The sequence below is a fragment of the Rhineura floridana genome, chromosome 1 (genome assembly GCF_030035675.1).
Source record: "Rhineura floridana isolate rRhiFlo1 chromosome 1, rRhiFlo1.hap2, whole genome shotgun sequence".
NCBI lineage: Eukaryota > Metazoa > Chordata > Lepidosauria > Squamata > Rhineuridae > Rhineura > Rhineura floridana.
In genome coordinates this window covers 202201180-202227886 of record NC_084480.1, presented here as the reverse complement: position 1 = coordinate 202227886, position 26707 = coordinate 202201180, and the positions used below count along the sequence as shown (strand labels likewise).

Genomic DNA, 26707 nt, shown 5'->3' with positions numbered 1-26707 from the left:
AAAACCACAAGGTGAAATTCTCCCTTCCCTCTGCACAACTTTTAAAGATACAGAAGACCTCTTGGAGGCTGGCCCTGGCAACCCTAGTTTGATCATTTGCATACTTTTTGAGTTCAATGGGATTTCTTTCTGTGCAATCATGTTTGAAAATGGAAATGGACTGCATTCAAGTCGACTGAACTTATGGCAACCCTTTGAATAGGGTTTTCATGGTAAACAGTATTCAGATGTGGTTTTACCATTGCATTCCTCTGAGGCTGAGAGGCAGTGACTGGCCCAAGGTCACCCAGTGAGCTTCATGGCTGTATGGGGATTCAAACCCTGGTCTCCCAGGCCCTAGTCCAACACTGACCTGGGGGAAGGGCGGGGAGGGGGAGGGGAGTAGATTGGGTGGATGGGCACTGGGCAGAGGGGAAAACCCTTTCCTTTCCAAAAGGAAAACATTGTGAACAATATCATTGCTTTTCAGCATTTCCCTCACCTTTTTATTCTACAGCAGGCACATGTAGCCTCCCACCCAAATTTAAACCAAAACTGTCCCTGGCCACATCCACACTAGACCTTTATTTCACTTTGGAGAGTCACAGCTTCTCTCAAAGAATCCTGGGAAGTGTAGTTAGTGAAGGTTGCTGAGAGTTGCTAGGAGACGCCCAGTTCCCCTCACAGACCTTCAATCAGAGTGGCTGACTGTTAAACCAGTCTGGCCACTGGAGCTCTCTCAGTGGAACAGGAGTCTCCTCTCAGTACCCTTCATAAACTACACTTTCCAGGATTCTCTGAGGGAAGCCATGACTGTCTCAAGTGAAATCAAAGTCTGGTGTGGCCCCCTGATTAGCCAAGCCCAGCAGCTGTGAGGCTTTTAGAACACTGACAGTTGGTGCTTACTGAACATGCCTCGCGTTATAAGGTTCCAGCCAAAATTTCTTAAATAAACTAAAAATCAGTCAGGCATTTTTTTAACTTTTAAACGCAGAAGATGAATGTCAGAGTATGGGGCAAGGTTAGTATTAGGATTACAGGTACTCTGTGAACATGGCTGATTGTTAATGAATTTCAACAGATTATGAGAACTCTAACAGAAAAAAGTCCAAAAGGGCTCTGGTGTTTTTTCCTCTCTTTTTAGACTTTGAACTCTCTATTCTCTCTGACTGTTTTGTGTATCGCCATGAAAATTGAGAGGGTTGTTAAGCAAGCATTTCTGAGTTCAGGACTATATGTCTGGTGAGGTTTTGTTTTGAAATGAGCTTATGGGAAGCATCAGAATGGGAAGGGGGTATTTTCAATTTAGCATGGCGGAATGTGAAAAATTCACTCTGGCTATAGTATACAGCCACTCTTGTGGCTGTATAATTATTGTGGGTCTACTTACGTTCTTCTAGCAGAAAGTACAAAACTGAAGGGCTAGTACAGGGGGAAATGCTTGAACCAGAATCTTGTGCACATTTGTATGCACCAAAAGTCTAGTGACATCCAGGAGACTTTGTGGTGCATTACTCTGTGCTAGATCATGGTCTTGGTTTCTATGACTGATCACTGCTTCCCTATGGTATCTGATTACAGAAAAAGAAGATACATTTTCCAAATGCAATCCAAGACTTTTGCAAGCTTCTTTAAAGGTTGAGGACTGCTACCCTTCCTTTAGGTGTTTCTCCTTTCCTGATGTGGATTATCAGTCTTGGCTGAGGGTGGTGAATGCCTCACTGAGAGACGGTGTGCTTGTTGCTGCTCTAAAGGAGATGGTGGTTTGACCCCTTTTAAAGAAAACCAGTTGGGATCCAGCCAATTTCAATAATATCCTGTATTGGACTTGCCATTCAAAGGCATGGTGCTCAAGTACATGGCAATATTTCAGCTCCAGGCTGTTGTGGCTAACACTGGGATTAAAACTGCCTTGATCACCCCAATGGATGGTCTTTCCTGGAAGATCGATAGGGGTAATGTGTGATCCTTCCTTTATTTTTTCTGTGGTTCAATGTGGCTAACACTGAGATTAAAACTGCCTTGATGGTCTTTGCTGGAAGATGGACAGGGGTAATGTAACTTTGTGTGTGATCCTTGCTTTATTTTTTCTGTGGTTCAATGGCCCTTTGTAGAAAAATGTTTCCCAACCCTGCTTTATCAAAGCAAACATGACTACACTGCACATTACAGTCATAAATGACCCAAAGTGGTCCAAACAGTGACATGAGGTCACCTGAACTGGCCACAGTCTTCCCCACTATAGTGAATTTATGTCTATTCATATACATAAGCATATGCAAATTTTATGAAACTTTTATCCAATTTGTGTCCTCTTTTGCAGGTGAAGTGCAAGGCCCAATCCACATACAGTATACTGAACCCAGAACATTCTGTTGGCACCCCTGCTTTTCCCTCCCACTGAGGTCAGTGAGAATTTCTTTACTCCAGATTAAGGATGGGATCCATTAGCTTGTGCCGCTTTTTAAGCTGTCAACCTAACAGGCAGTACAGATTTGAATTCATTCTTTGTTCACTTTCTGTTGCTTTTACCATTCCAATATTTCCCTTTTCCAAAAATATTGATATTAATATTGATAATTTATTCCAAAAATACTGATATTATTGATGTTTTCTTTGAAAATATTGATGTTTTCTTTCAAAATATTGATATTTTGAAAGGAAATATCCATAAATGAAATAAATACCAGTATTTTGAAAGAAATATTATTTGAAACAAAATATTGATAAAGGAAAGGAAAGCAGTTATGCCGCCGCCTCCTTCTCTGTTCTGACTGAAGTTGGTCAGTTTTCATGATAGCAAGCAAGCAGAGACCAGCTGAGGAGCAATGCAAGTTTCAGTGCCTCCCCCCAGAGTCAATGTGGTTGAGACATGGCTTTTTTCCTCCCATTTGGAGTTTGGATTATTGGAGTGGTGGGGGTGGGGTGGTAGAGAGAGAGAGAGAGCTGTAATGCTGTGCTGTGCTGTAGGTAAAAACAGTACAAGAATAATATATTCGAGGGAATATTTGAGGGGGGGGAAGTACTGTCGGGGGAAAGCCAGGAACATTTGGAGTAAACAGGATCACTCTGCAAAGATGGAAAATATGCAGACCACTGAAAAATTCACTGCTAATTCCAAATTCAGCTGAATTCTTGCCCATCCCTTCTCCAGGTTAGGAGGTGCTGTAAAGTTGTGGCATCATCAGGGCTCTGGCCATGTTCTGGAAGCATGTAGAAAGCATGAACGCCACCCCCATTCTGCCCAGTATTCCAACCCATTTTAGCTGTTCCATTGGTGTATCTTCACTGGTGGAATGGGTACACCATCAGAGTGTTGCATGTGTGTTCAGCTGATGTTACTGTCATGATGGTCTTGTAAAGAGTCTTTCACCAAATAGTATTATTCTGAGCTGCTTTTAATATTGTATTTTACATTGTTATGCCCTCCCTGGGACTTTCTGGTGAAGGGTGGGCAATACATTTAATAATTATAATAATAATACCATGCGGTAGGAAACCTTTCTGGCACAGAGGGACAGATCCCTATATCTGGCCGTACAGATCAATTTTTACATAACCCACCTGGTAAAGTCAATTGCTCAGCACTTCCCAAGTGCCTGACAGCCACCTGGTTGCTCAATGCTTGGGAAGCATAGCACAAAGGTCTTTGCTGCTCTTGTAGCACCAAGCAGTTTTCATTGAAACTGCTGCTAAAACAGAGCTTTCCCCCTCTGTCTGAGCAGCAGTTTCAATACAAACCATTGATGGACAGTGGGAGCACAGTTTGCTTTTGCAAAGGAACTATTGTGAGCTCACTTTAAGCTTCCAATTGTTCCTTTGTAGCCACATTGTTGCCAGCGCCACACTTGATGTCACACATGACATCAGGTGTGGGGCAGCTGGGCGTGATTTAGAGAAAATGGAGTCACAGACCAAATGGGGAGGCCTGGGAGGCCAAATTTGGCCCACAGGTCATAGGTTCTCCACACCTTCTATAGCCCCTTAGCCAGCAGAACTGAGTACAGGATTGCACTTTTAGGCTGCAACCCTATACCCACATTCCTAGGAGTAAATCCCATTGAACTCAGTAGGACACACTTTTGAGTAGACATGTTAAATGTGTACTGTTAACGATTGTACCGCTAAATACAGAAATCATAATTAGCCATTTAAAGCCAAATTTAGGCAAAAAATGACCTGTAAATTCTACATCTCAAAATCAATGGCCAATAAAAAAGTGGCCATCTTACAATGCAGGGTTTTTAAAAACAAAAAGCAATTTATTAATATGACACTTTCCCAGGTAGCATTGACTTTAATTCTGTGAGAATTTAACAAATATTTGTTTGATGGCTTAGTGCTGGATTTTTCCAACACTCTTAATCAGACAAATTGACTATATGTGGGTGAATACATTCAATACTGCAAATCTCCTGTGATCCAGAGACAATTATGTTGGGAAGAAATTATTGTGTGAACTTTCAAACCTTGTTTGTCTGTGGATGTGAAATCATTAAAGTAACATAAAAATAACTTTATATTAAATCAGGCACTGGGGATATAATAATCTACCTCCCAAGGCTCAAATTGTTATCAGAGTTAGCAAATAATCTGCACTTTCCTGCATCTGAGAAATACATCTGTAAACCAGAGTTAAGAATAAAACAGATGGAGAGAACAGCAATTTGAGACACAAAAAAAACTATCAAATCACTTGATGGATAGTCATTCATAAGTCATCATGACTAACATGGATGGCCTTTGTGTGCTAGACACAGAGAAGCAGGGTCACGGGAGCCATAGACAGGAGATAGCTTGTGGGTGAGAGATAGGCAGAACTTTATTATTACAGTACATTGAGGTTTGGTGTGGCATAGGACAAGATTCTAGTCCATCAGGCAGTCTACCCTGCCAGTAGGAGTTGCTGAAGGAAGGTTTCCACCTTGGTTTGGGCCAGACTGGTGGGGCCCCCAGCAACTGGGGATCATGGCATCTGGCCCTCCCCAGCCTCCCAATCTAGGACTAGAGCTCCGGGGGCCTTACAATGACAGCCCAGGCCCCATATAGCAGAGCTTGGAAAAGTTACTTTTTTGAACTACAACTCCCATCAGCCCCAGCCAGCATGGCCACTGGATTGGGCCGATGGGAGTTGTAGTTCAAAAAAGTAACTTTTCCAAGCTCTACCTTACAGACAGTGGTGGCTGGTACCCAGTAGACATGGGAGAGCTCCTAGGAGGTCATAGAGGTGTGGCTAATGAGCAGTCATGGAGATGTGAACAATATGTTCTGCTTTTCTCCCCTTGCTCCTCTCTTGCAAAACTACTGTGGACACTGCAATTTTACAAATAGTTAGCACGTACCTAAACTTAAAAGGGTCTTACTTTGGTTCAGAAGAGGTCCCTGATGTCGCAGTTGATTCTCTGCTGGGAGAAAAGTGGTATGACCCCCACTAGTTCTGGTTCTCTTCATATCTTCCTCCTTTGTAAAGAAACAGTAGATGCTTAAACATTGCAGTTTTATTAATACTTAGCAGTTAAGGGTCTTATCTTAGTTCAGAAGAGGTGCCTGCTGTCATAATTTCTAGTGTGGATTCATGGATTCTAGTATGGATTCATACAGTACGGCTGGATTATTGTAATGCACTCTATGTGGGGCTACCCTTGAGGTTGGTCCGGATGCTGCCGCTGGTGCAAAATGTGATGGCAAGACTGCTCACTGGGGCAAGGTATCACCAACATGTCACCCTGCTGCTGAAATAATTGCACTGGCTACCTATTAGCTCTCAGACTAAGTTCAAGGTTCTAGTTTTGGTGTACAAAGCCCTATATAGCTCGGGACCAGGATACCTGTAAGACCATCTTATCCCTCATATACCCAGTTGATCACTGCACTCTGCAGGTGCACTCTGCAGGCCTCCTACAGATACCATCTTATCAGGAGGTCCGTTCTGCACAAGATAGGAAACAGACCTTTCGTGTAGTGGCACCAGCCCTTTGGAATTCCCTCCCCTTAAATATTTGACAGGCTTCATTTCTGTTACCATTTCAGTGCCCACTGAAGACCTTCCTCTTTCAACAAGCCTTTTAAGTAGAGATCTTATCCCCATCTCTGTCTGTGTTGGAATTGCTTTTTAATATGTTTTAAACCTTTTAAAAAAAAGATTTCAAAAACTTTAAAAAAATGTTTTTAAAGATGTTTTGTTTTAATATATTTTAAACTCTGTTTTTATGATGTTTTAAAGTGTTTTTAGTGGTTTTGTTTGCCGCCCTGGGCTTCTTCTGGGAGGAAGGGTGAGATATAAATTTAATAATAATAAATATAATAATGTCAAAGAAACTGTACATTACTCAGACATACGCCCCACTGAATTCCATGGGGATTGCTCTCTGATAAGTATGTACAGGACTGCAGCCTGAATTGGTTAATAGGGCTGTTAAAAAAGGAACCCTATACATTTCTAAACCTATGGGTGAAGATTGTTCCCTCACGAAACTTATTCACTTCTATGTCTTTTTTCCAGAATGTGGAATAAGGAGGAGGGATATTAAGTGGACTACGACCCAGGAGACCATGGTTAAAATTATCCATGAAACTCATTGAGTGACTTTGGCTCAGTTACTGTCTCCCAGCCTAACCTACCTCACACAGTTGCTGTGAGGATAACTTGGGGAAAAGGAGATCCATAAGAACATAAGAAGAGCCTGCTGGATCAGGCCAGTGGCCCATCTAGTCCAGCATCCTGTTCTCACAGTGGCCAACCAGGTGCCTGGGGGAAGCCCGCAAGCAGGACCCGAGTGCAAGAACACTCTCCCCTCCTGAGGCTTCCGGCAACTGGTCTTGAGAAGCATGCTGCCTCTGACTAGGGTGGCAGAGCACACCCATCACGGCTAGTAGCCATTGATAGCCCTGTCCTCCATGAATTTGTCTAATCTTCTTTTAAAGCCATCCAAGCTGGTGGCCATTACTGCATCTTGTGGGAGCAAATTCCATAGTTTAACTATGCGCTGAGTAAAGAAGTACTTCCTTTTGTCTGTCCTGAATCTTCCAACATTCAGCTTCTTTGAATGTCCACGAGTTCTAGTATTATGAGAGAGGGAGAAGAACTTTTCTCTATCCACTTTCTCAATGCCATGCATAATTTTATACACTTCTATCATGTCTCCTCTGACCCGCCTTTTCTCTAAACTAAAAAGCCCCAAATGCTGCAACCTTTCCTTGTAAGGGAGTGCTCCATCCCCTTGATTATTCTGGTTGCCCTCTTCTGAACCTTTTCCAACTCTATAATATCCTTTTTGAGATGAGGCGACCAGAACTGTACACAGTATTCCAAATGCAGCCACACAATAGATTTATACAACGGCATTATGATATCGGCTGTTTTATTTTCAATACCTTTCCTATTTATCGCTGGCATGGAATTTGCCTTTTTCACAGCTGCTGCACACTGGGTCGACATTTTCATCGTGCTGTCCACTACAACCCCGAGGTCTCTCTCCTGGTCGGTCACTGCCAGTTCAGACCCCATGAGCGTATATGTGAAATTCAGATTTTTTGCTCCAATATGCATAATTTTACACTTGTTTATATTGAATTGCATTTGCCATTTTTCCGCCCATTCACTCAGTTTGGAGAGGTCTTTTTGGAGCTCTTCGCAATCCCTTTTTGTTTTAACAACCCTGAACAATTTAGTGTCGTCAGCAAACTTGGCCACTTCACTGCTCACTCCTGATTCTAGGTCATTAATGAACAAGTTGAAAAGTACAGGTCCCAATACCGATCCTTGAGGGACTCCACTTTCTACAGCCCTCCATTGGGAGAACTGTCTGTTTATTCCTACTCTCTGCTTTCTGCTTCTCAACCAATTCCTTATCCACAAGAGGACCTCTCCTCTTATTCCATGACTGCTAAGCTTCCTCAGAAGTCTTTGGTGAGGTACCTTGTCAAACGCTTTTTGAAAGTCTAAGTACACTATGTCCACTGGATCACCTCTATCTATATGCTTGTTGACACTCTCAAAGAATTCTAATAGGTTACTGAGACAGGACTTTCCCTTGCAGAAGCCATGCTGGCTCTGCTTCAGCAAGGCTTGTTCTTCTATGTGCTTAGTTAATCTAGCTTTAATAATACTTTCTACCAGTTTTCCAGGGACAGAAGTTAAGCTGACTGGCCTGTAATTTCCGGGATGCCCTCTGGATCCCTTTTTGAATATTGGCATTACATTTGCCACTTTCCAGTCCTCAGGCACGGAGGAGGACCCGAGGGACAAGTTACATATTTTAGTTAGATCAGCAATTTCACATTTGAGTTCTTTGAGAACTCTCGGGTGGATGCCATCCAGGCCCGGTGATTTGTCAGTTTTTATATTGTCCATTAAGCCTAGAACTTCCTCTCTTGTTACCACTATTTGTCTCAGTTCCTTAGAATCCCTTCCCGCAAATGTTAGTTCAGGTTCAGGGATCATGCTTAGCATATGTAAAACTGACCATGTGGGGGGTGCAGGAGAAGAGCGAGGGAGGGCTGGAGTGGGCAGGGGAGGAGGAAGAGGGCAGGGGAGGAAGAAGGGAGAAGGAAGGGAGAGGAGAGGGGAAAGGAAAAACAGGTCTGATTGTAACCCACAAATATCCCTACATTAAATAGGAGAAGTGGGCGGGTTCAGTCTTTTCTGACAGTGTGATTCCCTTCCACAGTTGCAGTAAAAAAAAAAAACCACATGGATTAAAATTAAATATATATATTGAAGAAAATTAGTTCTCATATATTATCAGAACAAATAAATAATAATCTTAATATTCTTAACAGTCTGGCTGCTATTGCTTCATAGCAGTGAAGAAGTTACAATTTCTCTTTTACAACAATTAACAGGATATAAAGAAAAAAATAACCCCCAAACAGAACAATGAGTTCACAGTCCTTTCGCTTTGCTGCTAGTTCCTTGTGCAGGAGACAAAATCTTCTCTCGTTGCTGCTTGGCTCCTAAAAACAATCAAAGCTGGCCTGTGAATAACACAGAGTTTGCTGGCCTTCCCATTTCTTCTGGAGCAGCTCCTTCTTCTTGAGTTGGGCTGGTCTGCTAGAATCTTCTCAGAGAAGCCAGCCCACCCTGAAGGTTACTTACTGAGCATGCTCCTATAGCTGGTTCTAGAAAGAGAGGGGGAGGGTAATAGCCACACCCAATGCCAGCAAACACAGGCATGCTGTATTTATCTTTTTTTTTAACAATACTGGAAACAATAACTGAAGCGTGGGTTACATTTTCCCCTACTAACTTGAACTTGAACTTGAAACTTTATTTTTTACCCCGCCCTTTTTCCAAACTGGAACTCAGGGCGGCTTACAAATAAAACTACGTGTAGTTAAAAACATAGAAAAACATACAATTAAAATGCAATTAAACTATGCACAACCTTAAAACCATAAAAGGCACTTAAAAATCTAAAAACAATTTAAAATAATACAGATAATAATATAAAACATTAAAACAAGCATTGTAAAGCCCAATCCTAAACACCTTCTATCCCAAAAGCCTGTCGGAATAAAAAAGTCTTTACTTGCCAACGGAAGGATGGCAAGGAGGGGGCCATTCATGCCTCCCTAGGAAAGGAGTTCCAGAACTTAGGAGCAGCCACCGAGAAGGCCCTATCTTGCGTCCCGACCAATCGCACTTGTGAGGGTGTTGGGACTGAGAGAAGGGCTTCTCCTGAAGATCTCAGGGCCCGGGCAGGCTCGTATAGGGAGATACGGTCTGACAGATAGCCTGGACCTGGGCCGTATAGGGCTTTAAAGGTCAAAACCAGCACTTTGAATTGTGACCGGAAACAAACTGAACCAACGTCATCCCTGACATTCAGCCACCTGACAGCCGATTACATTAGGTCCTTCCCTTTTTACCAATAGCCAGTAGAATTGTGGAGTTAATGGAACTAATGTGTGTGCTATGGGACATTGTGACATGAAGGTTGTGTGTGAGAGGCTATGTACATAGTCCTGGAATCTCACAGGTACACACCTTTGTCTTTGTGGTCTCTGTGGAAGAGTCTCAGTTACAGTTTCCTGAGTAGGTGTTTCCAAAATTGGCATATCCACATCTTCATTAGTTTCAGTTACTGGAACTTCAACAGAATTGTTCGGAAATTCCTCTCCCTGAATATGGAGAACTGTGTCATTAGGATCCATTAACAACATACTCTCAGCTGTTGGTTGCAAGGCATCATCTACTGCAGAAAAATTAAACCCTTTTGGTTCAAACACAGATGCTTTAGGATTCAATCCAGCTATTGGTTCAGTTTCATCTGTTGTGTTGAACATATCAGCATCTGACAATTCATAGTCAGGTAGTTGAGATTCTTCCCCATCCATAGCTGAAATGAAACCACATGGCCGCAACAAATCACGATGCAGTGTCCTTTCAGGTCTATCACTGTCTTCAGGTCTTACAACATATACTGGAAGGTCTTGTAGTTGCTGAATGACAATATATACTTGACTTTCCCATCTATCAGTCAATTTATGCTTTCCTCTTAAGTTAAGATTGCGAACCAAAACTCTGTCAAATTCTGATATATGTGAAAACTTGACTTTTGCATCCCATCTTCTTTTGTTAGCCTTTTTGTTCTTCTCAGACTCCTTTCTTGACAATTCATAAGCATGCTTCAGCCTTCTTTTTAGAACCTTCACATACTGTTGGTGAGTTGGTCTACTCCTCCCTTGCATACGGATTCCAAAACATAGATCAATGGGTAACAACTGCTGTCTGCCAAACATCAAAATAGAGGGTTACATGATCATTTGCATACTTATTGAGTTCGATGGGATTTACTCCCGTGCAATCATGGTTAGGATAGGTAAAAATGACCATGGCGGAGGAGGAGGGGAGAGGAGAGGGAAGGGGACAGGGAGCAGAGAGGGGAATGGAAGGAGGAGAGGGAAGGAGGGGATTGGAAGGGGAGGGGTGAAGGAAAGGGGAGACAAGGGGCAAAAGGGAGATGATGGGAGTGAGGAGGAGGGAGGGCAGGTTTGATTATTTGCATGCTTTTTAAGTTCAGTGGAACTCCTGTGCAATCAGGGTTGAAATGGAAATGGATTGCCTTCAAGTTGATCCTGACTTATGGCGGCCCTTTGAATAGGGTTTTCATGGTAAACAGCATTCAGAGGTGGTTTTACCATTGCCTTCCTCTGAGGCTGAGAGGCAGTGACTGGCCCAAGGTCACCCAGTGAGCTTCATGGCTGTGTGGGGATTCAAATCCTGGTCTCCCAGGCCATAGTCCAACACTGACCTGGGGGAGGGGAGGAGATTGGGTGGGTGGGCACTGGGCAGAGGGGAAGCCCCTTTCCATTCCAAAAGGAAAACATGGTGAACAGTATCATTGCTTTTCAGGGTTTCCCCCACCTTTTTATTCTACAGCAGGCAGATATAGCCTCCCACCCAAATTTAAACCAAAGCTGTCCCTGGCCACATCCACACCAGGCCTTTATTTCACTTTGGACAGTCATGGCTCCTCTCAAAGAATCCTGGGAAGTGTAGTTAGTGAAGGGTGCTCAGAGTTGCTAGGAGATGCCCTGTTGCCCTCACAGAGCTTCATTCAGAGTGGCTGACTGTTAAACCACTCTGGCCACTGGAGCTCTGTCAGGGGAACAGGAGTCTCCTAACAACTGTTAGCACCCTTCACAAACTACACTTCCCAACATTCTGTGGGGGAAGCCATGACTGTCTAAAGTGAAAAAGGTCTGGTTTGGGTGTGGCCCCTGATTAGCCAAACCAAGCAGCTGTGATTCTGGCTTTTAGAACACTGACAGTTGGTTCTTACTGAGCGTGCCTGCACTATCATAGAGTCCAATGTTAAATTTCTTAAATTAATTAAAGGTCAGTTGGCAAACTTTTAAACTGCAGAAGATGAAGGTCAGAGTATGGGGCAAGGTCAGTAACAGGATTAAACGTACTCTGTGAACATGGCTGATTTTTAATTAATTTCAACAAATTATGAGAACACTAACAAAAAAAGTCCAACAGGGTTCTGGCTTTTTTTCTGGCCTTTTACACTTAGAACTTTTGATTCTCCCTGACTGTTTTGTGTATCACCATTAAAATTTTAGAGGGTTGTTAAGCAAGCGTTTCTGAGTTCAGAATATGCCAAACCTATATCAATATATTATTTTACAGTTGTCTACATACAGTTATGACATAGATTGATATGCATAGACCCACACAAATCAACTAAATATAAATAAAACATAAAGGAAATTAAGATTTTGCATTGTACAGGTTGCTTGCAACATAGCTAAATCCAGGGTTTATTCTAATCTTTTTTTCCCCCTACTGCACAAGCAGCCAGCACACTGCCTGCCTCCGAACTGGTCAAGTAATTTGTCCCATAATAAACTATTAGCAGGTATTTTTGTGACAGTACTCATGGGTGTGGAGCATCAGCACCTCTTGTTCTGCTGCATATCCCAGCCATTTTGTGCTGGTACCCACAGTACTTTTATCAAGATATGAGTAGCAGCACCTCATTTTTACCAAAACTGTGCTGACTATTAGGAGGAGGTTATAAAAATTTAAAAGGAACCAATATTTATCTTCATTTTCTATTTCTATCATTTTTCATCTATTTCTTTTTTGAAACTACCTAGCTTTTTAATAAATCCCATATGCTCAACTGCACAAAAACTTATTTCACTCTTTACACATTTTTTGTCATTGCACAAAATTTGTCTAGCTGCATGTTAGAGTAAACCCTGGTTGAATCTGGAACTCTTTAAATCAACAGAGAAGGACGATTTCATTAGGGATTATGCTAATTTAATTACAGAGAATATGTATCACAGAGGATTTGGATTATGCAAGCCCTTAGACTAGGGTGAGGGAGGAATTATGCAGGAAATTCTGCAAGCTTCCAGAAGAGGATCTAGGGTACTCTGTAGCAGCAAAGACAAATGCACAAATCCTGAAGCCATCTTTATGTGTGCAAGCGATTGTTGGCAAGTCATGAGTATTATTTTTTTTCCAAGCAGAAGATCCCCAGCACTGTTGATTTTCTAAGTCATGAGAGTTTTATTTATTTTTTCCAAGCAGAAGGTCCCCAGCAGTGTTGAGTTTTCTTAGGAGAGAGCAAGATGTGATGACGATAACAGCAAGCCCACATCCAGTTCCACTTTCTCTCCTCGTAATGTTTTAGTAAAGAGTAATGAGTGCCTTGATGTTATCAGATTGTGCATTTTGTCACCCACCTCAGCACCCAATATAATTGTGCTGGGATGGAGAAGTACACAATGTAATCTCATCACATCATGTTTCCCTTCTGGGGAGGGAAAGGAAAACTGGATAAAGGGTTGTTCGTTTCAGTAGTTATTTCAAGATCAGTTCACATCTAGCTCTGTTCTAAATTATCACAGAACTTTAGATGTAGTACATCTACCATATTAAAAATATACCTGTTTGCTTGCAATATTGTGAGCACAAATCTGAAAGCTATTTAAATATCTATTTTTTTTGCTTATTTTCTTATGTGTTGGTTTACAACATAATAAAACAGTAAAAACACAACAATACTATAAATACTTGTTTATGTTATTGTGTAAATGGCTGTGTACATTTATGGTGCTACTAACATTTACAATACAATATGTTTTATAGTATTTATATATATATTTATAATTTAATTATTTCCTGTCCCTCTTTCCAGCAGGAGCCCAGGGCGGCAAACAGAAGCGCCAAAAACACATCAAAACATCACAAAAACAGACTCCAAAATACACCAAAACAAAGCAAGTTTAAAAACACTTCTAAAAAAAAGCTTTTAAAACATCTTTAAAAAAGGGTTAAAAAGCTATTCCAACACAGACACAGACTGGGATAGGTCTCAACTTAAAAGGCTTGTTGAAAGAGGAAAGTCTTCAAATGGCGCCGAAAATATAACAGAGATGACGCCTGCCTAATATTTAAGGTACAGTCCTATACATGTCTATTCAGAAGTAAAACCCACTGGGTTCAAAAGAGCTGATTGCCAGGTAAGTGGGTATATGATTATAGATAGACAGAGCAATCCTAACTCTGCTGGGAAGCGATGGGGTGAAAAATAACAGCAGAGCCACCACTACATCTGAAGCTCTGCTGCTCACACCAACCAGGGCAGAATATGGGGGGGAGACAGTTATCTTCACTTTTTGTTGTTGTTGTTGTGCCAGCTCCAGTCCAGATTATGTCCCTCTCTGGGATCTGGAGCATCTTAGGATCCAGCAGGTCCTGGGTTGGCCCAGCTCTGTCCTGTCTGTGAAGCATCCTATTTTGGGGGGTTCCACTGGCAGTAATGTTGCCTTCACTGTGTTTCTTGAAGCAGAAGGCTCTGTGGTGACAAAGGCCCTCTGCCAGCAAAGGCCAGTGGGCAAAAGTGTCTGCTGAATCCTAACACTCTTCAGCAGCCCAGATCAAGAGGTTAGGATTTAGGCTGTGAGCACACTAGTTGCCTACAGCGAAACATTTCCATTGGCCACACCTGGAGGGGCAATGGGTTGATCTGCCAATCAGTTGTGAAATCTGTTTGAAGCTGAGTAAAAACACATACACACACTTGAGCTGATCCCACCAGGTTTTACAATAAAAAGGGGTGGGGCATCATGTGACCCCATTTTCAGAAAAGAGAGTCGGAGACACACTTGAACTGGCTGAACAGTAAGTGTGTCTCCACCCAAAGTTAAGATCGCCATTCTGGATTTTCCCTCCTATTTGCTAAAATCTCCCAATGAGATAATGTTCAAACACACTTGCGGCCGATGAGTGAAACAAAGCACAGACAACAGCAGTTATGGTTGAAACAAAGGGCCACTATTAAATTATAACAAAACCCATTAAAGTGACCTGCAGAGGGTAAACCTAGGTGTGGGACCAAAAGCAGCTTGCCCCACAGCTCTTGGGTGACCAGCCCCTGCTGGGGCAAAGGGCAAGCCCCGTTTGCTTACCCCTTACCCTGGTCACACCTTGTAGGTGAGTAGGGGGGCCTTCCCACATCACCACCCCCCGGGCCGTAGAACCCTCAGGTGGATGAGTTAAGTTGGCCCCAAAAGCAGCCCATATCCTGCCCTCGGGCCATAAAACCCTGAGAAACAGGCCTCCAGAACTACCAATCACCTTCAAAGGTGCCTAAGGGGGCCACCTAGCTGATCTTTACCTAATTCCCTTTCTGCACTTTACCACCACAAAAGGGTGGTAAATCTCTATTTAGTCCCCCTTAACCCCTCTGCTGAGAAGCACCTCTCGCAGACACCTCTGCAGGTCCCCCAAAAATTGTCGTTCCCTGCATCTGACAGGTGAACACATCGGCCCTGTATAGTTCAACCTTCCTATGCTGTATGAGGGGATGCTGAATATCCAACCCCCCATGTTCCAGAAGAGCCAGCCAAATCTGCTGGTTGGCCTTCTTTTGCAGTCGGTCCATCCCTATTGGGCTCCAGACACCACGCCAAACCCTTCATGGGAGCATGTCTGACCAAACCAGACGTGCCCAAGGCCAAAGTTGCCTTATTAACTGCATGTCCATACATGCCTGCCAACGGACGGTCATGCCCTTACGATGCAACTGAGGGCCATGCCCTTAAGTAACCAAGGCCATTGTTGCCTCCTGAACTGCATGTCCTCATGTGCCTGCCAAGGTCATTTCCACCCAGGGGAATGACCACCACATGCGGGACCATCCGCATTGAAACTTGCTGGAACAAAGTGGGTAGGAGCCCATCCCAATGCATTCCTCTCCGGCCAAGCCATTGAGGCCCAACTGTGAGCCCATGCTCACTCCGTCCCCATCCAGCAACCTGTCAAAATAATTATAACTTGTTAGGCTTCTGAATTTCCAGGCCCTCTAAAAGGGGCAAATATAGCCCTTATAGACACCAGAGGACCAGCATCCAAAGGCTTGCACCTTTGCCTGGGAAAACCCAAGACCTGCTGCCACAGAAGCACCTCCAATTCCAAAAGAGTGGATTCCAAATTCAGAGGGGTCATGACCTAGTCCCTGCAGGCCCACTTTGTGAGAGCTCAAACTGTTATTTTGTGAGGGGATCCTCCCTTGCATGGGTGAATAAATATCCTTCTCTAGATCCCCTGGCCCCCAGGAACTCTCAAAGCCAGCACAAGATAGACTGTGCCAGGTAGGCAATTCCACTAACATGTAGGCAACCAAATTCTGGAAAAGCAAGCCCTTAAAACCCCCATGAGGTCCAAGGCCTTGGATGCTAAACCGAACTTTGTGTGGGGAGATCTCTCTTCTGGATATCAGACAACCATGCCTGGAGCCTCAGGTATCCAAGAACACTATAACTCCCTCACAGGGCAGCTGTCCAGTGCTGGGGCAGGATAAAATGACGGTGTGACCCTTGCACCACCATTGTGCCTGATAACTAACCTCGGCCACAGGCTCGTAGGGAAGAGTCTGACCAGGACTCATCAACCCCTGCCCCACCCAAAAGGCTCCAATTTAGTGAGGACAGCTGCATGCAACTGCTGAACTTTGAAGGGTGAGGACCACCGGGCACCCCCTGACTAATGTTCCCAGGTGGGAAGAATCAGGGGTATGGGGCATTTCCTGAAAGCCCTCTTTCTTGGCCTAAAAAGAACAACTCCACCCACCTACCTCGTAGCACACTGACCAATGGGTTTTTATTTCTACCATCCACGGAAATTCCAGTGCGCAATTCACAGGAATAGGCCGCCTTTGCACAGCACCTGCGGCCCAGAACTCCTGGGAATCCCATAGGCTTATGGCTATCTCCAACTCCGTTCCCCAATCTCCCAATGTAGTTTGTACAGCACTGCCAAAACCTCCCCAAGGACAAAGGAACAGACAAGGGCCCTAAACCTAGTGTTCCTAAATATATGGGAGTTACAAAACCTGGCCCATGATCATGAGCCTTTCTGTCCATAAGTCGACCTCCAACACACCAGAAAGAATTAGTGAAAGGTGAAATCCCTAGTTAACCCCTCCATAATCCAGGCCTGCAGCTGCAGGAAAGAGGGCCACACAGCCAGGTCGGCGCCTAAAGCAGCCCTAATCCTGAACCTATAGTGAGACTGTGAAAACTCTGCCATGGCATCATAACCCACCGTAAAAGACCCCTAACACATGGAGGGCAGAAAGGAAACACTTTCATGGTCCATGAAAACTCAAGGATCCTGATCTGCAACAGTTCAAGCTTGTTCCCAGGCAGCCTGCAGCCCTGGGCCCCAGAGTCAATCTTGATACCAGAAAGGTGAACACTGGGGCAGGATCTACCATATTCCCCGCTGTCAAGGGAAACCCCAGTTACATAGCGATACTATAAGCTGTGACCTCAGGTGCTAACGTGCACCCCAAAATCTGCCATACCTATGAACAGCCAATCAGATAGTGCCCCCACTGCTTCTGAGCCCACTTGTCTCTATGACTGCCCCCCCAGAAGGAGCTGAAGCACTCCATGTGAGAAATATAGCAGTCCATAGATAATGCTCTGCCACATAAAAATGCATAAGGCATCTCTATCACAGGTGTGCACCATGTTGAATGAAGTGCAGCGCACTATCCCAGACTATCTAGTATAAACCCATCACTGCCTGACCCCTTAAATAGGACTGGTGGTGAATCAGGTGTAATATGCCCTCTGCATCCTAGGGCCATAACTACGACAGATTTAAGACTGTATGCCCTGAAGGCCAGCCGGGAGTTGGAATCTGGGATCAGGAAACCAAAAGAAAAACACCATAACACAGACAAACCTCCCTTTAAACCGGGTAGCCAGTAAGTGAAGTTTGTATTACCTCAAGTCTAACTGGGAAGGGACACATGTCCCTGAGCAGCTTAAGCTGGGGGCTTCCTCTTACCCCCTTGAAGGCCTCCAGCCTAATATCTCACTGCTGCACATATCCTTCTGCAAAGAAAGGAAGTAAATCTTTTATGAGTAAGTACACTTTACCAACTACTATTCCATGGCAGCTAATCCAGTTCCCCTAAAGCACAGAGACTGAGGATATGCTGCTGTCACCAATATTTGGACCCACTGCAGCTTTCTCCTAGTGGGTTTCCAAACAACCATCAGAATAAATGTTCAAATGCAAAATGTGCATGCTACATTGATTTCAAGTAACTGATATCAAAATAGAAGTGCCAATGTAAAAGTTGCACGCTATATATGACTGCAGGTAAATGATACAGTAGGGCCCCGCTTATACGGTGGGTTAGGGACCAGGCCCCTGCCGTAAAGTGGAAATCGCCATAAAGCAGAACCCCATTGAGTATAATGGGGCACGTCGTGTGAAAATGCTGCAAAATGTCGCAAAATGCCGCAAAAACGGCTTTAAAATGGGGGCTTTCCCGCTGCCGCATTAGCGGAATGCCGGAATGCAAAGCACCGGTAAGCGGGGCCCTACTGTATCAGAAATCCTAACAAAGAAGGTTTTTGTTGTTGTTACAAAATCATCAGGAAAGGGTGAAGAGTCTGCCTGGAGCTTAAAAGGCAGCCTCTGTGTCAACAAGAATCTAAAAGCCTGTCAAGGCAGCCCCTGCTTTAGTAAAGTCTAAGATCCTGGAATTAGGATAAGAGCCTTATAAGCAGTCTGGCTTTCCTTTTTATTCCTATCCTCCCATCAAGCCACATTATAATCTACTAGACCTTCAATTCCCTGCAGAAGTTTGCATGTCGTTCTTTAAATACAACAAATGCCATATGCTTTGTTTTTGATACGATACCAAATTCAAATAAATGCAACTTCTGTCTCAGAGGTAACAGTGTGGCACTGACACTTGAAAAAGGATCACTGTCACCTAAGTTATGGTGATTTAGACATTTTCTAGCAAAACCTTGTCATCTGTGCACACCACTAGTATCTAAATAGGACAGGCACAAAGTCCCAGAAGGCTCACCCGGCCCCACAAAGGCCACCATACAATGTAATGATAATGGAATTAATTACCTCAACCTAATATATTCCTGAGCCTAGCAAGAAGTCGGAAGCTTAACCAAGAGCTCTGCACCCCCCAACATGTTGGTCAGTGAAGCATGCTGTGAGACTCACAGACAGGGTTTTTAGCAGAGAGAGTGAAACCTGAAGCAGAAGGGTTAAGCTGGAAGAACAGAGCACCAGTTTTGCCAAGGTCAGAAGCTGGCTGGGAAGTAGATAAGAGACATCTTGCTGTGTCTCAGAGTGTGGGGGAAATGTCTGTGAAGAGAGAACTGTGTCTAATGTCTTTGCCTAGTAAAGACTCTTACAAGAAACTTGCCTGGCCTATCTTATTCCTGTTCTAAACGGCTCTTGGATTCCATCCCTGTATGATCTATACACGCACACACGCAACAGGGGTTATGGGCCCAGCTTATCATACATGGTAGCGGGTTCGAGAGCTGTTGACGTGGCGTTGGTGCGGAGAGAAACAAAGTGCGAGAAAGAGGCAAGTAAGAGTGGGCAACATGGCTGGAAATCTGTTATCCGGGATGCCGATGGAGAGACTGAGTGCTGTAAACTACTCCAGCTGGAAATGGAGAATGAGAGCAGTTCTGATTAAAGAAGAGTTAAATGGTGTTGTAGAAAACCCCCCTCCGGCAGCTCCTTCAGCAGCGTGGTTGAAGAAAGACGAGAAAGCGAAGGCTTTTATTACTCTGGGGCTATCTGATTCTCAACTGTTGCTGGTGAGTAATGAGCCGACAGCTAATCAGATGTGGGAAAAGTTAAAAGCCGCTCATGTACAGCAAACTGCGGGGAGCAGGCTGTGTTTAGCACGGAAACTTTATCAGATGCGTTTTACAGATGAAGTGACTATGACAGAGCATCTGGCTGAATTTCGGAGATTAAATGCTGAGCTGCAAGATAGAGGAGTGCATCATAGTGACATTCAGATGGTTTATATCCTGTTATCTTCATTTAATCAAAAATGTGATGTGCTGGTCTCGAGTCTGGAAACTTTACCTGACGGACATCTGAATTTGGACTTTGTAGAACAGAAACTTCAACAAGAGTGGAATAGAAGACAAGAAAATAAGAAAACAGAGACTGTGACTGTGGCTGAACAACAATCTCAAAGAAGCAGGCAAGAGACTAAAATATGTTATTTTTGTGGGTCACGTGGACATATACAGAGACATTGTTTAAAGAAGAGGAATAACAGGGGCTTTGAAAGTCAGAGAACAAGCGTGAACTTTGTTTCTAAGGAGGACAATAAACTCATTAACTCTAAGTGGCTTCTCGACAGTGGAGCGTCTAATTGTCTAATCACAGACTCTAGTTTATTTTACACTTCAAAGCCGACGCAGGAGAAGCTTTATCTGGCTGACGGATCGACTCAGGACGCGATTGCAACAGGCACGCTGAAGATGGGTAATTTGGGAATATTTTGACAGATGTATTACTGGTGTCTGGTTTAAAATATAACATTCTATCAGTGAGAAAATTGGCTCAAATAGGTTGTAAAGTTACATTTGAAGGGGATAGATGTTTTGTGAGAAAAGATGGTGAAATATGCATGCAAGGGAAATTACAGAACAAAATGTTCATGGTTGAGTGCAAGCTTGATAAACCCATGTGTGCTTGGATAGGAGTTAATAAAGATAAACATGATAATTGTTTCCATGAATGGCACAGAAAACTGGCACACGCACATTTCGAAAAGATACTAAACACCCCAAAACATAGTCAAGATTTGAAATTAACACATTGTGAGCATGTGGATGAATGTGAGGTATGCTATAAAACAAAAATGACTGTGACTCCGGTAAATAAGAGCTGTGAAAGCACAACCACTGAACCTTATCAGCTCATACATGTGGATTTGGCTGGACCTTTTCAATGCTCAAAAGGTGGAGCAAGGTTTTATTTAGTAATTGTGGATGATTTCTCCAGATTTACACATGTGTTCTTATTGAAAAAGAAAAGTGATGCAGAAGAGAAATTAAAGGCATTCATACAGAGAACAGAGACACAATATGGGGTTGTTATCAAAAATATCAGATCAGATAGAGGTGGTGAATTTACCAGTAATTCATTTCAAACATATTTGGAAAAGAAGGGAATAATACAAAGTCTCACTGCTCCCTTCAGCCCATCCTCCAACGGAACGGCAGAGAGGAGGAACCGGTCATTGCAGGATTCATTGAGAGCAATGCTTGCAGATGCTGATATGAATAACACTTATTGGGGTGAATGTATTCTGTACACTGTTTATATTCAGAACCGTCTCATGCACAGAACAATAGGCATGTCTCCCTATGAGAAATTGACTGGAAGAAAACCCAGGGTGAAACACATAGAACGTTTTGGGGCAAAATGCTGGGTACATGTTGCAAAACAGTCAAGAGCTCAAGCAGGATGCATTTTGGGATTTCAGAATTCATACTATAGAGTTTGGTTACCTGAGAAACAACAAGTAGTGTTAAGCAGAAGCATAAAGGTGATAGATAAACCTTGGAGAGAGAGTCAAACAGTTATCCTTGATAGTGCAAGCAAGCAGGAAGCAGCTGATGTTCCTTTTGGACAGCAAATTCCATTAAAAACTGCATTGACTGATCTTATACACGGTGGCAAACGTACTGTAAAAAGGCTGAGAAGTGAAGACATGGCAATGCAAGATACAGAAATGCCAAGTACCAGTGCAGGCACAGGTGCAGGTCCAAGTAAAATAGAGAGTGAGGAAGAAATGGAAATAGATAATGTCAGGAGATCAGAGAGAAAAACGAAAGGTCAACCACCTCAGAGATTCACATTTAATATTACACAACAGAATGATGAGACAGATGAAATTCCAGTAGAATGGGAAAAAGAAGGACCAATAGATAAAGAACCAATGGATCTAATGTGGAAGTATTGTGTTGAAGAATGAAATGTAAATGTATTATCAAATGAAAGTGAAATAAATGAATCTGTGAAATCTGTGTAAATAAAGAAATAAAGGAACAAGAACTGAACTAAAAATGTAAATAGAAACTGTAAGAAAACAAACCATGTACTGAAATGTTTTGTAATGAAAAGTTAATGTTGTAGAAATGTAATAATGAGCAATTTGTAATCTGTGAATCTGCGAGTCTCAGGTGGGGACTGTTGGTCAGTGAAGCATGCTGTGAGACTCACAGACAGGGTTTTTAGCAGAGAGAGTGAAACCTGAAGCAGAAGGGTTAAGCTGGAAGAACACAGCGCCAGTTTTGCCAAGGTCAGAAGCTGGCTGGGAAGTAGATAAGAGACATCTTGCTGTGTCTCAGAGTGTGGGGGAAATGTCTGTGAAGAGAGAACTGTGTCTAATGTCTTTGCCTAGTAAAGACTCTTACAAGAAACTTGCCTGGCCTATCTTATTCCTGTTCTAAACGGCTCTTGGATTCCATCCCTGTATGATCTATACACGCACACACGCAACACAACAGCCACCATGTAATAAATTAATAGAATAAAGTACCTGCAACCTAATATAGGCCCGGGTCTACGAAAAAACTGTAAGCCTAATCAAACAGCCCCGCACAATTGCCAATAGAGGCTGCCAGGGCCTCACCCACATCCCTCACTGTCTTGTGCCCCCTACCTAGGCTGAACTCACACCCAGCTTTGGCAATCAAAGGGGGCAATAGGGCCTGTGTTGGCAGGCTCGAAAAGCCTGTGCAGCCTCCTCCCATAATTTGCTCTGAGCCTGCAGTAACTGGCCCAATGTCACCAATTGCGCCTCACGGCTGTTGGGGACACTCAAACCCTGGTCTCCTGGGTCGCAGTCCAACACCCCAACACTACACAAAACCACCTTTTCTCCCACAATCTGCCCTGGGCTAAGGGTGTGTGTGTGGTTTTAAATGCCCAAAGGCCTAGGCTGCAAGGGGTTGCCAAATATATATAGCATGTTTGTTAGCTTGATATGTTTATTGTATTTTACTTTATTTTATGAATGTATGTGTTTCTTTTACCATTATCAGCCCTGACGCTTCCCGCCTGCTAGGCCCTTTTAACGAGGCCTGCTGGCTAGGCACAGGCAAAGCGTCATGCCCCTTTTGGCCCAACTCTCCCCTTCTTAGGAGGCATTGGGCTTATATCTATTTATCATTCATTATTTAATATTTAATGTAAATGTTCAATATATCTAAGTGGTATTCTTATTATTCACCCCCTTCCCTTTTTATGGGGGGGGGAAATCAGCAACCCACAGGGATGCGTCTGTCTGTCTGTCTGTCTGTCTATCTATCTATCTATCTATCTATCTATCTATCTATCTATCTATCTATCTATCTATCTATCTATCTATCTATCTATCTATCTATCTATCTATCTATCTATCTATCTATCTATCTATCTATCTATCTATCTATCTATCTATCTATCTATCCCTTTAACTGCCTAAATATACTTGTGTAATATTTAAATGAATGTGGTTGTAATTTTTGTTTAACATCCACTCCCTCCTCCCTGTATAGGGGGGATGTTTGTGTAATCTTGCTTAACTTGGCCAGGCCTCATCACCAGGCCACCTGCAGCCACGCAGCAGCATTAACAGTCGTTGCCCTCATGGCTGCAACCCTAAATGGGCTGATCAGGCCCAAGCATCGACCATGCGGCCAGAAAATGGCAGCTGCTCTCTGTCCCTCGCTGTTCAGTAGCTCTGTCTGTCCCACGATGTCTCAAGACAAAGAGGATGAAGGAGGGGCAGTGCGGGCTTAAATAAACCTCTTGTTGCTCCTCCTCTCTAGGCAGCACATCGTGCGTGCCTATTGTGTGCCACACGCGACACTGCCCTTCTTTCCAATGGTGGCTGCGGTTTCACTCTCTAGCCGCAACTAAGCGCCGCCTGCCCAGGCTTCGCGTGGTCGAGCGGAGCTGAACATTTGTGAGAAGGAGTTGCACTTGCTTCAAAATAAGTTTCTTTGCTGTGCCACAACATAAAGAACACTTAGTTGCTGTGAGTGAATGTTCGCATTTGAACAAAGTATAAATCAAAGTGGGGAAATAATTAAAACCACAAATATTTCTTTTCACTTCCTGTAAGTTCAAAAAATTATGTGTCTGTCTCATTATCAGGGCTGTAACTATCTCAGAAGTGCTATAACTGTGGGCATTATGTCATAGTGTCTCAGCACAGCAGAGTTATAGTTTGGGGGATCCAGAAATGTGTATATATGGCTTAGGATGTAAAGAAGCACTTTACAATGGTGGTATGATCCTAACTTGATACCATTTTAACACTGGAGTTTTTCCTAAGTTGACAGGGTTTTCTTTTCTTTTGTTTATGATCTTTATATACCCACTTTTCAGTTAAGACTGGCTCCCAAACTAACTTACAATTAAAATCCATTGGAAGATAGGAACATAGAAAGCTGCCACATACCAAGTCAGACTATTGGTCCATCTAGCTCAGTATTGTTTACACTGACTGGCAGTGGCTCTGCGGGATTTCAGATATGGTACATTGCCAGCCCTATCTGGAAGTGCTTGGAATTGAACCTGGGACATTCTGCATACAAAGCATAAGCTCTACCACAAGGGATGGGGAGAAATTTGATTCAATTTGCATTTAAAGCCAAATATATCAAACTTGCACGTTCCAAAACAATATGAGAACCAAAACACAGCCACCCTTGGAAATTTGCATGTATATGAATTTTGCAACACAGTTCTCCAACCAAACAAATGTTTATAAAAATGCATGTACTAGGGGAAAGTGTGCACAAGATGAATACATTGGTCAACATAGCATACAAAAATGTATTATATTAGGATAAATTGCTTGCAAAAATAAGTTAGAACTGCATACAAACATGTATTTATTAGGAGAAATTCACACTACAATGCTCAAGAATTTTCATGAGGTTTTTTTTTTAAAAAATAGCAAATTGCTGCAGAAATGTGAAGAAATGAATTTAACATTAGGAAAATGAGGAACTGAGAGAACCAAAACTGGCAGATCATTCCATCCCTATCTGCCGCTGAGTTACTATGGCCCGGCCCAGTTGCAATATAAATAAATGCCTGTGTGTACATGTATAGTGGGGAAAAGAGAATGGGTAACATTTGCATCTCACTCTTCCAGCTCTATGTTCTTCTTTTTGGGGATTTGACTTGCTATTGCTTTAGTCTCCTTCCAAAACTGTGCCCTTACAAAAATATACTGGGCAGCAAAGATTACCTTCCTTAGGTTAGGAAGTTGTTAGGGCCTGTTGCTTGTGTTGACTTGTATCTCATGTTTTCTCATTCTGTTTCTTCCATTTTACCTCAGATCTCTTCACAGCTATCTCCAGCGGCGTCACTAGGGGGATGCGGGGTGTGTGGACCTCACCGGGTGACACCATCAGAGGGGGTGACTCCCAGAGCCGCCTTTAGGCCCCTATCTCTATCTTCAGCCCTGCAGCGGCCATTGCCAGCCACTTCCTTCTTGGGAAATCTCCCGCTCTTCTGCTGCAGAGCAGTTTTTTCCCCATCCTGCCTGCCCTGCCTGCTCATCAGCTGTGAATTTTAGGCAGGAGGTTTGAATCCCCTGCCTGCTCTTGGGCTGCGTGCCTGAGTGGCTTTCCAGGCAGGATGGGGGGAAAACCACTCTGCAGCCAAAGAGTGGGAGATTCAAACCTCCGGCACGGGGTGCAAAGATGAAGTAGGGTTACCAGGTGTCTGATTTTTGGCTGGAGTTTCCGGTTTTGGGGGTTCCCCTCTGGGTCTCCAGCTAATTTACCTTAATCTCCAGACTCTCAGCTTCAATTAAAAAAAAAAAGTTTCTAGGTCGTCTGGTTCCCGAGATATACACCAAAACATCAGCCCCCCCCATGGCTGTTTAATCTGTTTTTTAACCAATCTGTATAGCAGCTTTTAGTCAGAGCTTGGAAAAGTTACTTTTTTAAACTACAGCTCCTATCAGCCCCAGCCAGCATGGCCACTGGATTGGGCTGATGGGAGTTATAGTTCCAAAAAATAACTTTTCCAAGCTCTGGCCTCTAATCCCGCCCTTTCAGGATTGTAGCCAATAAGGGGAGCCAGGCTTGTGATTTGTTGACCCAGGCAGTGCTTAGGCTTCATTACAACGTCAAAATGGTGGTTTTGAGGTCTTCAGTTTGAGTAAGTAAGAATATGGGTTAAAGATTTTTTTTCTCTTGTGTGTATCAGTCAGACCCTGGACTGTTGGAGAGGGCAGTGCTTTGAAAACCTTTCCAATATGAAAGCTTTAATCCAATACTTGCTTTTCTGGGAGTAAAGGAATGCTGATCCCATGTACCTGGAGTAAACCCCATTGAATTCATTGGGACTTACTTTTGAGTAGACATGGTTAGGATTGTGCTGTAAATTAATGGGACTTCTGAGTAAACATAAAAAAGAATTCTATTGTTTTCTTACCGAATTTTCACTTTAACCACATGAAACTATGTAAATGTAAATACATTTAGGCTGTGTGTATGATATTGTAATTTAAAGGTGTAATTTTAATTTTGCTAGTTGTTTATGTCACTACTATTGCCATTACATTCAGTGATATACGGGAATTACGATTTACGAGTAACATTAGTACAAAAAACATTACTAAGGATTCTGTATGGTCTGGTACGGAAGAAGGTCCATGGGGGTGACACCATGAGTTACCGCACTGAGTGACACCAACCCTTGTGATGCCACTGGCTATGTCTTCTCAACTTCTCTTTAGCTTTAATTGACGGTCCACCAAATTAATTACAGCTTTTTTTCTTAGGTTTTTCATTTTTCTTTGCACTAATCAATCAATTAATTGATTAGATTTAAGCACCTGATGTTCATCAGAACATCACTATGGCTGCCTTTTGAGGATATTGC

General features: G+C 43.1%; 1 protein-coding gene across 1 annotated transcript in view; it reads right to left on the bottom strand.

Moving 5' to 3' along the window:
• Positions 1 to 10671, bottom strand: part of LOC133377188 (glutamate decarboxylase 1-like) — a 135420-nt gene extending 124749 nt beyond the window's left edge. Inside the window, exon 1 of the mRNA XM_061610707.1 lies at positions 9968 to 10671. Coding sequence (XP_061466691.1) covers positions 9968 to 10671 — 704 coding nt within the window. The remainder of the gene's footprint in view (positions 1 to 9967) is intronic.
• Between the last annotated feature and the right edge of the window lie 16036 nt (positions 10672 to 26707).